Below are 14,378 nucleotides of genomic sequence, written 5' to 3'. Positions count from 1 at the left end.
TAGGTCGGGATATGCAAGGATGGGGGCTGTTGAAAGGGCTTGCTTTAGCTTTTCGAATGCCTGTTGGTAATTGTTGGACCATTCGAAAGACTGGCTGTCTAGAGGGGAGGCGATGCCAGTAAGGTTTGCTACAAATTTGTGATAATATGAGGCCAAACTTAAGAAATGACACACGTCATGGACATTTGTAGAGGTTGGATCTGTGTGACTGAGTATATTTTTGAAGGATGGACGTGAATGCCACATTTGCTGGGGATATGGCCTTAGAAGGTGTTTTGTCGCAAATTTACATTTGCTTGGTGCTGCTTCTTTGATCTTTTGGAGTACTGCCTTTTGGACCGCTGATTCAAATGTTCCAAAAGCGTTTCAGAAAATATCATGATGTCATGTACATCGATCAGTATGTAACGCCAATTCCTTTCTTCATTGCTTCTTAGATGGTTTGCAGAAATGCCACAGGGGCATTTTTGAGGCGGAAAGGGGGACGAGTCCATTCAAAAACACCATCGGGCCGACTTGTGTTTTGAATCTGGATGGAGTGGTGTTTGCAAAAAGCCACTAGCACAATCCAGGACACTAAACATATTGGCACGGTTGTCGCCTACAGCAGCAACGACATTTTCAAAACGTGGTAGAGGGGCAAATATAGGCTGGGTAACTGCATTGATGTGTCTATGATCAAAGGCAAAACGGTGAGAGCTTTGGGAGAGTTCCATTCGGAAGAACTGGTCTGAATTATATTGGCTGCAAACATTTCTTGCACCTATCTGTAAATTCTATATGGAAATAGGTGAGTTTTGCTTATAAAAAAGGGAATCTAATGGGTCTGGCATCACCTGTATCTATTTTGTGATGATGGAAGAGAGTGTGCCCTAATTCTGACCAATCTGAGGCAAAAACTCATCTTTGTGACTTGAGAAATGCATTTTACTGTGTACTTAGACTTTCAATATTTTAAAAAATGCTTTGGGGACAAAAGTTCCACGACGTTCAGGGGTATTGGTATGGTGCCCTGACCACCAAACCCTGTTATCGCCTATCTCCCGTCCATCCAGTGTGCTTATAACGGCCCATCAGCCTGGTGACTGTTATTTGGATGCAGCCAAAACTCCTTGCAACGTGGTCATGCGTTGCTTCTTGATGTATCACACCAATGGCTTGTTCTTACAGTACCGTTACTCTTAGCACGTTATTTGTCACTGTCCAATGGTTAGGGTGGGAATGAACAGTGCATCGTTCCTTTTATATCCACATCTTTGTAGGCTGCCATGCTGCAAGTGCAGCAAAAGTTTCACGTCAAACTCAAGATCCACTGATCTGGGTAATGTAGCACGTGCATTACTCAGCATTGTTGTGGTTATGTTTGGATGAGTGAGTGAGTGAGTGAGTGAGGTCTTACGCCGCTTTTAGCAATATTCCAGCAATATCAGAAATGGGCTTCACACATTGTACCCATGTCGGGAATCGAACCCGGGTCTTCGGCGTGACGAGCGAACGCTTTAACCACTAGGCTACCCGACCGCCCTGTTTGGATGATTGATTCTCAACCATTTTGAAACACAGTTCGGGGTTTCGACCCAGCCTGTCCAAATATCAGTTTAGAAACGTTTCTTTTAAATTACATCAAAAGTTATGGCGCTTGTGTCCATCATCCACAATCTTAGTAATTAATTAAGTACATTCCTCCAGTAAATGTGAGTACAAACATGTCCTAAACATGGATTTTGTTTCACGTGGTGTTGTAAAAGATGGTCTTAAATTTTATAAAATTGCCATTATAATATTATACTGCTATTTTTATTGTTCTGTTTAAAAATCACCTACATCTTAACAGTTGTTATGTTTAAGTGAACAATGAGAAAATTTTAACATTCAGTAGGTGAGGTGTAGGTGTAGGTCAGGACCCAATCCACACTATCACGCGTGTGGAGTTCAACATCAAAAGATACCAAGTACCACCGGTGACATTGAAAGGTTACGTTTCAAATCAATGTCCCCAACACTAAATTAAAATGATAAAACGTCCTTTCCTTAACAGTTTTATGTTAGCATTCGTATAGGACTAGACCTCTCGTAACTTAAACATTTGATCGCATACGATGGAATAGCGCAATATTACTTGGAGGAACCGTGCCCAGGTGAGCTATATTTTTAGCCTTTAGGGGTCGTTCAATTTCTTCTGTTCCTCTTCTTCCATCGAATTCCCAGGTTGATTTAATTGTCTTCCATAAAACTCATCTCGATGCCTCTCTCACCGCCATACTATATTTTTTTTATCACTTGCGTCGTCCCCTAATTACTCTGCCCCGTTCCAGCATGCGTGTCAGATACCATGTCTTGTCTGATGCCCCCCACGGGTGCCGCGCGTGCTGGATCTAACTGTACCTTGTCGCCCGGGGTTCCGGAACACTCGTAAATCTCCGTGAGATGATCGAGTGGTTATACATTTGCATCTCGGTGCGTAATGAAGGTCACGTGACCCAAACTGGTTTTAAAGAAACACACGCGTTGAGAGTCTCTGTAATTAAAAATAACATCAAATTGCCGTGGATGTTTGGTAACCTTAGAAAGTTTTTGGAAGTAATCTCCCAAGTGTGAGACAGGCAGTCGTCAAACAGCTGATGACAACAATATTTCTGGTTGAGTCCACAGCTAGACTACTACCTCTTACCTCCCACTAGTGGAATCGCCCATGTAAAACCTAATCTGCTTGGAGCCTCCTGAGTTAGACATGACAAGTGTCATATATCTAATTAGAAACGTATATATGATATGTTATATTTTTCTTTCACTTTATTCACATATTACTTGTTGTGTCAACTTGATCAATGTAACTGAGGGATAATACTGCCGTTTGGCCAATGTCAAGGACTCCGTCTTGCAGACAGCACGCGAGCGAGAAATATAATTTCTTTCGTTTGAGAGACGAATTAGAACGAAATTATTTTCTCCTAACGTCGGAAAGCATAACAGAGGGAGGTAACTTGGTTTCGTAAGGGATATATAAGTAAAGGCGTGAAGTTGAAACTGGATTGTCTGGTCCAGACTCGATTATTTACAGACCGCCGTCATATAGCTGGAATATTGCGTTGAGCGGCGTTAACCTAAACAAACAACCACACTAAATTATTGATAAGTTCCATACAACGACGTAAATATTTCATTATAGGGGCGGTTGGGTAGCCATGTCGCCCGTCACGCCGAAGACCCGGGTTCGATTCCCAATACGGGTGCAGTGTGGTAAGACCATTTCTGGTCCCCCGCCGGGATATTGCTGGAATATTGGTAAAAGCGGCGTAAAACTATACTCACTCAGAACAATTAGACAATTAGAAATGATCTTTATAAGACTAGTTTTACATCCGCATATATTTATTCATATATTATCGAAAGTAGATCGCCTAACATGATCTGTTTATTACTTTATCGGTTTTCCGATAAACACAAACGATACACGAGAGATATGTTCACAAATATTTTCTCAAAGAGCTTCACAGCTGATAATACAGCTTCCGCTAATTATTGTATTGACACTTGACCTATACATCTGAAAGTCAAACCTTACGCAATATCTCTGACGCTCTGGCCTAAGTGACATGAACGCTATACAGAATCAAAATAATTGATTTAACCTTTACAAAGATGAGAACACAGCGTGGAATTTATACCTTTTTAATACAAAATTCGCATTTTTTCCATTAAACGTGCAATGATATGAAAATTCCAAATTTTAGCTATTTCTTACAAGGTGTCACTCAGTACGCTGTTTATTGCGCAACTGGTGATAACGGATCACTTGATGTTTTGTCAATTTCACGTTGAGGGTTTTTGAAGGGTTTTATTTCACCTGTAGTGCGTATCGTCCCCCAAAGGGGGCCATGAGATTTAAAGCTGATTATGTTTTTGAAGCTCACATTGGCTGTCTTAATGAAGGGATGGCGAAAGCGGATTATGCACAATCGTTCTATTTGGAGTTAAGTTTGTGGGGGATACACTCTTTGAATACTGTCAAAATGGAAATTTGATATTCATGTCGGCGTAAAGAAAGTGTAAAATTATATCGACGAGTTGAGCAGCCGTACCGTGTCTGGCGCGCGCACACACGCCAACATTCTCGACCACCTCGTGTTAATCCGGGACAAGCCGAATAGCGACTCGTGCCCCTCGCATTGCCATTTTTGCGACCGGGTTCCGTCTTAGCGCAAACGGGCATACCTAAAACAATTGTCAACTCGTTTCGTAATGGTTCACATATATTTCCCCATATATTATATATATTTCAGATGCAATTTAAAGCACATCGGGACGTGCGGAATTATACAGTATGATTGAACACATTTAACTGTGTCTTGGATATATTTTTAGATGCAAGACATATGTAAAATCAAAAAGTATTTCTGAGGGATTCTTTGGCGAAGAACTTGAAATCATACGCGCATTCTGATTGGTTTGTCGTATTTTCGCACATAACATTCATAGATAGGGGGACGAATCTTCTTGCAGGTTACGGAAAGGGGCGAGTGGTGACGAATGACACGCCAAGTCGATGACGTCATAGTACATGTTACCAAGTTCGCACGCTGTTCCCAATTTTCAACCAAGCTTCTCACAGCGATATCCCGTGCGCGGAGCTCTCTATACTATCGCTGCCACCAGTCAAAGCTCCCCACAGTGATAGGTGGCTATAATCATGCTTGGAGTTGAACTCGCAACCGACTGACCGTGATGACTACTGTGACGCCGAATACTCTCACCCCAACTTAATTATTCGCTTTGTTTGTCAATTTGAATTTCTATATCTATTCATTTCTTTAATTATGTAATTGGTAGAGTAAGAATGTGAGGGGGAAGTCAATCTGCAATCTCGAACCAATCTGATAAAACAAACAAAACGGTAAATTCACCTGGAAAATCTGGTCAGTGAAAATCTTTTCAAAATTCGCTGAGATGGCATTCGCCAACACGTAAACAATAGTATAAACTTTACTAGCTTTTTTAGAAAGCAAATTTCAAAATTCCTGTAATGGCTGCGCCCACACTGACGACAGCGACCCAATCTCATTAAAATCAGATCTAAGTTCTCGCTATCGCTAAACAAAGCTAAGATTAGATGCAGCGATAACTTATAATTAGATCTGATTTTAATGAGATTGGCAGCGGCGTTACCGAGAGTGTAACGATACCGTCACACGCTGGGAAGGTGCTTCATTTTCAACTGGAAAAGGGAGATAATTATTAAAGGAGAATCCAGACATTAACTAAGGCATTTTCCACTGGGCTAGATATCGACTCGAGTGTACTGATAATAAAGTCAGTTCAGTTTCGTGTTCAAAGTGTCGACACGAAGGAAAAGCGCATCACTCTATTGTTAACAAGCGACAATGCTTGTACACCCCCCACACAATATACATGTTGAAGGATCACATATCTCAACACATCCTAGATGCACTGCAGATCATATATGTATAAAAACAAATTCAAAATTGCGGCATTGTCTGAAAATGACAATTAATTGACTTATTGTTTGCCCCCAAAATTTGAAAATTGTTACCCAAATTTTGGCCAGCATTATTGTATTTTATATGATCCCCGTCCCCCTCCACACACACACCCTTCAACCCACCCCTCCCAACATTCAGAAATTTGCGATTAATTTAGGGGCATGGGTTTAAGGCGCCGTCATTCCATATGCAGAGTTACGTCCCTTAGGTGACCGGAAGTGGTTGCCGCGGTTCACACATTCGCCCAGGTTATGACCGTTGTTTGACACTGTGACATCTGTGCTCGTTGGTTTCAGAAAGAACAAAACACCTACGACATGCGCCAAGCTTGTCTTTCCTCCGACATCAAGCTACACGCCGTGATATAACCGAATCACCGTTCAAGATGGCATAAAACCAGACTGACATGTTAGTAGGGGTGAATTAATGGGGTTGAATCCTGAATGCTTCTGCATGTATTCCTCACTCAAACAGTGGGCAGACCAAGCAAGTGTACACTGAACCCTGGGTGTCACTATCTTCCTAACACCGAGCTAGATGCAGCGCCTTGGCGGGCAACTGTGGCTGAAATGTCTCCAACAGTGAACTTAAAGGGACATTTAACACTAAAACGTACTGGGTACAGTTTCAACACCTTTGCAGATGTATTGCAGGTTTACAGCTGTATATCATAGAGGACACATATCACAAAGCACCCGTGAAGATCCGGGGTAGAATAGGTCTTCAGCAACCCATGCTTGCCGTCAAAGGCGACTATGCTTGTCGTAAGAGGCGACTAACGGGGTCGGGTGGTCAGGCTCGCTGACTTTGTTGATACATGTCATCGTATCCAAATTGCTACGATGTTCAGATGCTCATGATGTCAATCACTGTATTGTCTGGTCTAGACTCGGTTATTTACAGACCGCCGCCATATAGTTGGAATATTGGTGAGTGCGGCTTTAAGCAACAAACAAACAAACAACATATCACAGAGAGTACATACATATCATATATGGTACAGATGTATCACAGATAGTACATATCACTTAGAGATAGTAGAGGTGTATATACACATCACACAGATGGAGATAAACATTTTATTAAAACATGTCTTGAAAGGTGTTCGTGACCAAGTCACTTATCAAAGACAAAAAAATAAGCATAAATTGGTTTTACGACGTCCGGAACGAATGGCGCCATCTTCCGTTTTTTATATCCGGTAACCTATTCTTCCACGCCCGAGGCTTTCGTTCTAGGGCAGCTAGAGCTGTGCGCTCGTCGGATACAGCGATCAATCAGTCAGGATCGATAGGTGATAAATCTGCGATAATTAGCGTAAGTAGTTACGTGTTTGTTGACCAGTGAGTTGTGACAATGATAGGCTATTGGTGGACAGATGCTCTCCCGCACTTCAATAATAAATGACTGATTGATATGAATGAGAGACACATTGGCTGGCTTTGCATTAAGGTAGTTGATTACGTATGCTTCAACGACATTCTTTCACTAAGTGAAGATTCAAGAGGACCAAAACTGATGCCCTAAAAACGTTAGGAATTGTTCTTGGTGCCATTTGGTGCAGACATGTCGCGTGTTTTGTTGTCTCAGCTCTTGCAACGTTTGCGTACCCTCTGGACCCGAGGTTTCCAAACATTCCATCACTGAACGCTGGGACACATTCGTGCCAAAGTGACATCTCTTGAGTTGGTTGTATGAATGTTTTATATGTTATGGTGCTTACTCACAGTCGGAATTCAATGACGTTAAGAGAAGAGATATAAGCGTTGCCATCAATCAAATCATTGAAAGAGGGAACTACGATTCTATATAGTGAAGTTAATTTACAGAATATTTGCTCCAAGGAAATGTAAAGACAGATACTAGCTTGGAGCAAACATTACAGGTCATTTTGTGCCGTTAGACAACCAGGGCGATTATTTCCACTTACTTTAATGCTGGACCCGTGAAGATCCGGGGTAGAATAGGTCTTCAGCAACCCATGCTTGCCGTAAAAGGCGACTACGCTTGTCGTAAAAGGCGACTGACGGGATCGGGTGGTCAGGCTCGCTGACTTGGTTGATGCATGTCATCGATCCCAATTGTGTGGATCGATGCTCATGATATCAATCACTGGATTGTCTGGTCCAGACTCGATTTTTTACAGACCGCCGTCATATAGCTGGAATATTGCTGAGTGCGGCGTTAAACAACAAACCAACCAACCATCAACTTTAATGCTGTATTTCTGTTGATGTGATGAGGTTAATCCCTGATGAGGTTATCATGTAATAAAACCCAAGGATGTTTTTTATACGCTCAAGTTAGCAGGCACGCAAGCTTAGCTTCGAACCATACGTCCTGAACTTTCAAAGTCTATTTGTATTGTCTCCGGGTCGACCACATCTCCGTGGCTGAACATACTGAAGAAGCCTGTGTGAAATAACAAGAGCTAATTAAGCTCAAACCAAACCATTTTTGTCAATAGGGGTGTAGGTTGTTTAATATAATCTGTGGTAGGCCAAATGGGAAAGATAATTTCTGTTTCTTTAGGCCATATGGGACGTAGGCCAAATGGGACGTAGGCCAAAACGGGATGCACCCGTGGAAGTGCAATGGGCTTGGATGCTAACTGGGCGAATCCATCCATGTTTACAGGGGTGTGAATTTGCCGTTTCTTTTCATGCTGACGTGGATGACGGTTGCTTGAACTTGGGCTTCGCGTCCCATAACACCCCCAGCAAGGTGGCTGACCAAATCTTATAGCTTAACGCAACATAACAGTGCAAGGTAGAGCAATGGGATTATTCATAATGCTAGGAGTACAAAGAATGACCCGTGCACATCCGGGCTAGAATTCATCTTCAGCAGCCTATGCTTTAGGTAAGAGGCGACTAATGGGAGCGGGTGGTCATGCTCGCTGACTTTTCTGATGCATGTCATCGTATCCCAACTGTGTAGATCGATGCTCACAATGTTAATAACTATATCGTTTGGTCCAGGATTGATTATTTACAGACCGCCGGCACTTAGCTGGAATATCGCTGACAGCGGCGTTAAACAAACAAAAAACAAGAACGAGTGTTGGAGAGATTGGAGTGTCATCATTGGTGGAAACAATTACAGTAAAGTACGGTTATAACGAACTCAAGGGGACTACTAGTTTTAGTTCGTTATAACCGTAGTTCGTTATAAGCATATATACAGCATAACTACAGCAAATAGTCGGGACCAAAAAAGTAAGTTCGTTATATCCGTCAGTTCGTTATAAGCGTGTTCGTTATAACCGTAGTTTAGGAAGTTTCAGCCTCAATGGTCCAGCGGTTTCTGAGGAGATGTTTACGAAGCACGGCTGATGACGGACACAGGACAAACGTATCACGACATTAGCTCACTTTCGGTCATATAGGTGCAAAATTTGCGTAAATTTACTAAAACCTGCGTGCACACTGTGTAAACCTGCTTATCGGATTTACACAAAATGTGCACACTGATTTTTACGTTTGCACCTCAATGAACGCAAAACCAAATTGAAGTCAACGATAACTTGACGGACTGCTTATTTAATAAGTAACAGAACAGATGTAAAGAACGGAACACAGACTCAGTGTTTCAGGAAGAGGCTATCTCAACGACCACTGCCTTAAGTACGTGTGCAGTGTGTTGAGAGGGTCAGCAACCCTGCAGAGTCCTTCGCTTGGATGAAGTCGTCTGGCCTGAAAAGTGAAACAGATGGCTTTCTGTTTGCTGCTCAGGACCAGTCTCTTCCCACTCGAAACCGTCAATGTGTGATTTTGAATCAAAATGTAAAATATGAAAAGTAGGTATGCAATGAATTTAACGAGGCTGTCCAAAACATTGTCAGTGGATGCACAATCCCAGTATCTTAAACGACATGATGGAGTGACTCGGTCATTTTATTACCGTCTTCGCCATGCTTGTGGTTTTGACTCAGAGGTCCATCCATGGTACGACCCGGAATATGTAGAGGGTGTCATGGAAATTCTCTGGAATAGGCCCTTATACAGCCTCAGACCTATCCAGGCCAACAAACCTGATCTTGTCGATTTTGATAAATCCATTGAGATCATTCATATCATTCAATTTTCTGTCCCTTTTGACACAAATGTAATTGACAAGATTCAGGCAAAACATGGCAAATATGCGGACCTCGCTTTCGAAATGTCACGCTAAATGTTAATCTGTAAATAATAATGATGATGCCAGACCAGACAATACAGTGATTGACATCATAAGTATCGATCCACGCAATTGGGATACGATGACATGCATCAACCAAGTCAGCGAGTCTGACCACCCGATCCCGTTAGTTGCTCTTACGACAAGCATAGTCGCCTTTGACGGCAAGCATTGGTTGCTGAAGACCTATTCTACCCCGGATCTTCAAGGGCCTATTGAGTTGGTATACACACAACTGATCCATAAACACACACTCATGATATTATCGGTACGACGGACTTGATAAAGTGAGATTATATTTTCTATTTCGTGGCGGCTGTGTAAAAGATTAAAACATTCAGTGTCACGCCTGGTTATTCCTGCCTATATTTTCAGCAAATATATTTAACTAAAAGGAAAGTCAACAATGCTTTACAGGAACAAGCGATAATGTCTAGTGAGTTTTATAGATGGTCACTCGATCCCTCAAAATCGAATCCAGGAAGTAAATGCAATAGACTACAGAACTGGTTAAACTGGGATACAGTCTAGTCATATTGACAGTTGCGCCCTGTACTCGTCTTTGTTCTAGGTCATTGACAAAGCGTACCATAAACCGTTATTGCTTACCACAGCATTTTCGAAGATCAGTATCACTTCAGCATGTGTCAAATCCTAATTTATCGTCAATTTAGTAGCGCAACTATTTTGAGAAAATTGCTTTCAGGGATGTTAAGATACGACTTGCCTCGTTGATGGTCAGTGAGAAATCAGTGGTCAATGCTGTTAACCGATGAAAAACATTGAATCATGGTAAATATGATTTATGCTTTATCGTGCACTTTCGCAGCTGATGTTTGTAGCGATGCTATTTTGAAACCAACCCTGGCAGTTATTGATGTTTTAGACGTTTCAGTCTAATTTGCCAGTCGCCCTGTCAAATAAATCATGGTCTCGTGGGTAACTCATCATTAAGTATTGCTCAGCCGTTATGTCAGCTTGTCTGTCTGTCATTTGAAAGCAATTTCTTCAAGTAAAAAGCATAGCACACGTTATGTCACTGTTTTTGAGTGAGTTAGTTTTGTTTACCGCCACTTTGAACGATATCCCAGTTATATCACGGCGTGTCAGCTTAATGTGGGAGGAAACCCCGAAGTCATGCCGGCCTCAAATGTCTTCCAATGTGGTGAAACACACGAGCACATCTAGAAAATATAATCACGGCGAACCGGGATTCGAACCCGAGGACATAGGTTCCTGGCACATCGAAGGGAGGAAACTCTGCAGAGAACAAAGGCGCCGAGACGACGCACTGTTTTAGAAGGCAGCGAATGTCGCCGATCGCTATAGGCGCTGGATGAGGTGTAGTCTAGTTGTTGGTTCGACACGCTGAACAGCCGGTTCGATTCTTTATATGGGTCTAATCATCCGCATTTGGAATATTGCTTGAAGCGGCACTAAATCATTTCTCACCCATTTTAGTTCGACATTCCCATTTTCTTGTGAGGCCAATCTCTTTTAACAAGCATCAAACAAATCGACCGTTCTTTAGGAAATATTAGTAAAAGCTCCTCTCGGATCACTCCACATCAAGACAGGATATTCAAACATGTCTCATCTATTCATCTAAATTATGTACGAGTCAATCTCTAGGTCATACTGGTGGCTGTATCATTGATTGGGGTTGAAGGAGCGTAAACGTATTGTTCCCTGAGAGTGTAGGTAAGCCCACGTCATTCAAAGTATTTTATGTCCACCAGTTTGTTATAATCTATGGCTAAACCTTCCCCATAATTACCAGTGACTAAGGGATGGTGGTCCATGCAGGTAGCTAAGGTACTGGTCCAGTGTGGCGGCCTCACTTTAGTTGGTGGTGATATATAGCCCTATTTTATATATTGTCTTGTTATGAATAGTCACATTTTATGGTTATATACCAACTTTAAACCTATATCTGTGATATTCTAGTTGTTTTTACTGTCCTTTGTCTACAGTTTTTCTTTCTAAATTTATGTATTGTATAATTTGATCTCGATATGGATGATACATTGACGATGTGACTTATACTCTTAACACACTCACTCAAAGTCATAATGACTGTTATACAAGGTGAGTGAGTGAGTTGGGTTTAACGCCGCTTTTAACAGTATTCGAGTTATATCACGGCGTGCCAGTTTAATGTGGGAGGAAAACCCGAAGTGATGCAGGTCTCAGACGTTTACCACTTCGATGAAACAAACGACAACGGGCATGGTGCCGACAAATTTAGAAACATAATCGGGGCGAACCGGGATTCGAACCCACAATCATAGGTTTCTGGCGTGCCCAAGGGACGCAACTCTGCACAGCGAATCGCGGCACCTTAGACGACTGGGCCACCTGTGCCCCCTTGTTCTAGGGATATCTATGATGTGTAAAAAAGGTTCAAGGGAGTGTAGTACAAAGGAATTGGACAAAGCATTATTCCGATAGTTTTATTTGATTGCACTGTAGTAAATGGCACAGCGTTGTGTTAGAACCTAGGTATCTCAATACAATAAGCGTGGGTTCCCCGAAGTGTTTAACAACTACGATCTGCTAGTTTCACTAGTTCTCGTCACTATCACATTAAAATTACACAACACAATATGAAGGCAGTCGCGATGTTTATACAGATGTGCTCTGTATCAAAGTGTAAACGTAATTCATACATTTTCTCAGACTCATTCGCCATGTTGCATTGTACGATGGTGAAAAGGGACTGCATTGAAAACATGGAATATGACCATCCCAGTGCTGCCCGAGGTACTGTGTGGATGCAGGAACTAGATGCTGGTACTCACGTCCATGCCGACGCACGTGGTGTAGTTAGTCCATTCCTGGTGGGTACCCGGGTCCTGGAACCATGTGGCATTGCTGGTGCAGAGCTTGGCGGCGTTGACTGGAACGAAAACACAGGAAGTTAATAACGGACGCCTACCTGCGAGTAGAAACGTGGCCTACGTAACGTCGGTAACGATGTAGTCGGTGTTTGTTGTAAAACGCCGGTTGTTTAATGGCAGGTATTTATAATCAAGGCAAACTAGAGACTGAACGCATCAACATTGTCCATGTCTTCACGGCACAGTGGGAAGCAATCAGTCTAACACATCGGGGCACGTACAGTACCACGCGTCAGTCACACATCGGGGTCTCATCAGGACACAGGGGCACGCAATCATTCCCACGTCTGGCCACAGTTGCACGCAATCACTCTCCCATCTGGGCACAGTGGAACGCAATCACTCTCACATATCGGGGCACAGGGCCTCGCAATCAATCACACATCGGGGTACAGTGGCACGCAATCAGTCTCACATTGAGGTAAAGTGGCCCGCAATCACACTCACACATAGGAGGCACTGTGGCACGCAATCAGTGTCACACATCGGGCCACAGTTGCACGCAATCAGTGTCACACATCGGAGGCACTGTGGCGCGCAATCAAGTCTCACACATCCAGACACAGTGGCACGCAATCAGTCTCAGACATCGGGGCACAGTGGGGCATGTAACGAAGCCATTGGTTCCAGGAATAATAGAACATTAAACTACGATCTTTGAAAAATATAGTTTTTGTAACACCTAAAGAGCTAGGTTTGCCAAATTACCACGAAATAGGATATTTTGTCATCACTGTGTGGTGAAAATTGTGACTGCCAGGCAGTTTGTTCCTGACATCTGAACATGACCAAGTATTCAAGACAACCTCAAATGAATGAATGAAAGAGTGTAAGGATAAGTGCATGGAAGAATGATTGAGTGTAAGAATGAATGAGCGTAAGAATGATTGAGCGTAAGGTGAGGTGAGGTGAGGTGAAATTGGGTTTAACGTCGCGTCCAAGATTATTGCACATATATAGCGACGTGCATGCACGTGTATGTGTGTGTGTGGCTGCTTGTACTAGTCCGGACTGATGCCGATTTATAGTGCTAGCTCACTGAGATACCATGCCGCAGTTTAACATGAATACCCCACTCAGACACAGTATACTGACTCCGAGCCGACCAGTCCTTGTTTTAGCCCCTTAATGCCGAGCGCCAGACAGGGTAACAACAAGTACAATCTTTTAACGTCTTTTTGTATGACGCGGCCCGGGATCGAACCCCGGACCTTCCGCTCTCCGGGCGGACGCTCTACCACAAGACCACGGAGGCGGTGATTGAGCGTAAGAATGAATAAGCGTAAGAATAAATGAGCTTAAGAATGAATGAGTGTAAAAATGGATGATTGTAGGAATGAATGTAAGGATTAATGAATGTAAGAATGGATGAGTGTAAGAATGACTGAATGTAAGAATGAATGAGTTTAGGAATGAAAGAGTGACAGAATGACTGAGTGTAAGAATGAATGATTGTAGGAATGAACATAAGATTAATGAGTGTAAGAATGGATGAGTGTAAAAATGAAAGCGTGTAAGGAAGATTGAGTGTAAAAATGAAAGAGTGTCAGGAAGATTGAGGGTAAGAATGGATGAGTGTAAGAATGGATGAGTGTAAGAATGAAAGAGTGTAAGGAAGATTGAGTGTAAGAATGAATGTATGAGTGTATGCATGAATGAGTTTTAAAATGAATGAGTCACTGTGTAAGAATGACTGAGTGTATGCATGAATGAGTGTAAGAATGAATGCGTATATGCATGAATGAATGGCTGAGTGTGAGTATGAATGAGTGAGTGTGAGTATGAATGAGTGACTGTG

General features: G+C 42.5%; 1 protein-coding gene across 2 annotated transcripts in view; it reads right to left on the bottom strand.

Annotated features, from left to right (window-relative positions):
- Window positions 1-14,378, bottom strand: part of LOC124120014 (calcitonin gene-related peptide type 1 receptor-like) — a 152,085-nt gene that overhangs the window by 41,690 nt on the left and 96,017 nt on the right. For both annotated transcript variants that reach the window (XM_048391580.1, XM_048391579.1), the window contains exon 2: window positions 12,482-12,579. In XM_048391580.1, the coding sequence (XP_048247537.1) occupies window positions 12,482-12,579 (98 nt within the window). The remainder of the gene's footprint in view (window positions 1-12,481; window positions 12,580-14,378) is intronic.

This window comes from Haliotis rufescens, unplaced genomic scaffold (genome assembly GCF_023055435.1).
Source record: "Haliotis rufescens isolate VD_foot unplaced genomic scaffold, xgHalRufe1.0.p SCAF_91, whole genome shotgun sequence".
NCBI classification, from domain to species: Eukaryota; Metazoa; Mollusca; class Gastropoda; order Lepetellida; family Haliotidae; genus Haliotis; species Haliotis rufescens.
This window is presented reverse-complemented; position numbering and strand designations above follow the sequence as displayed.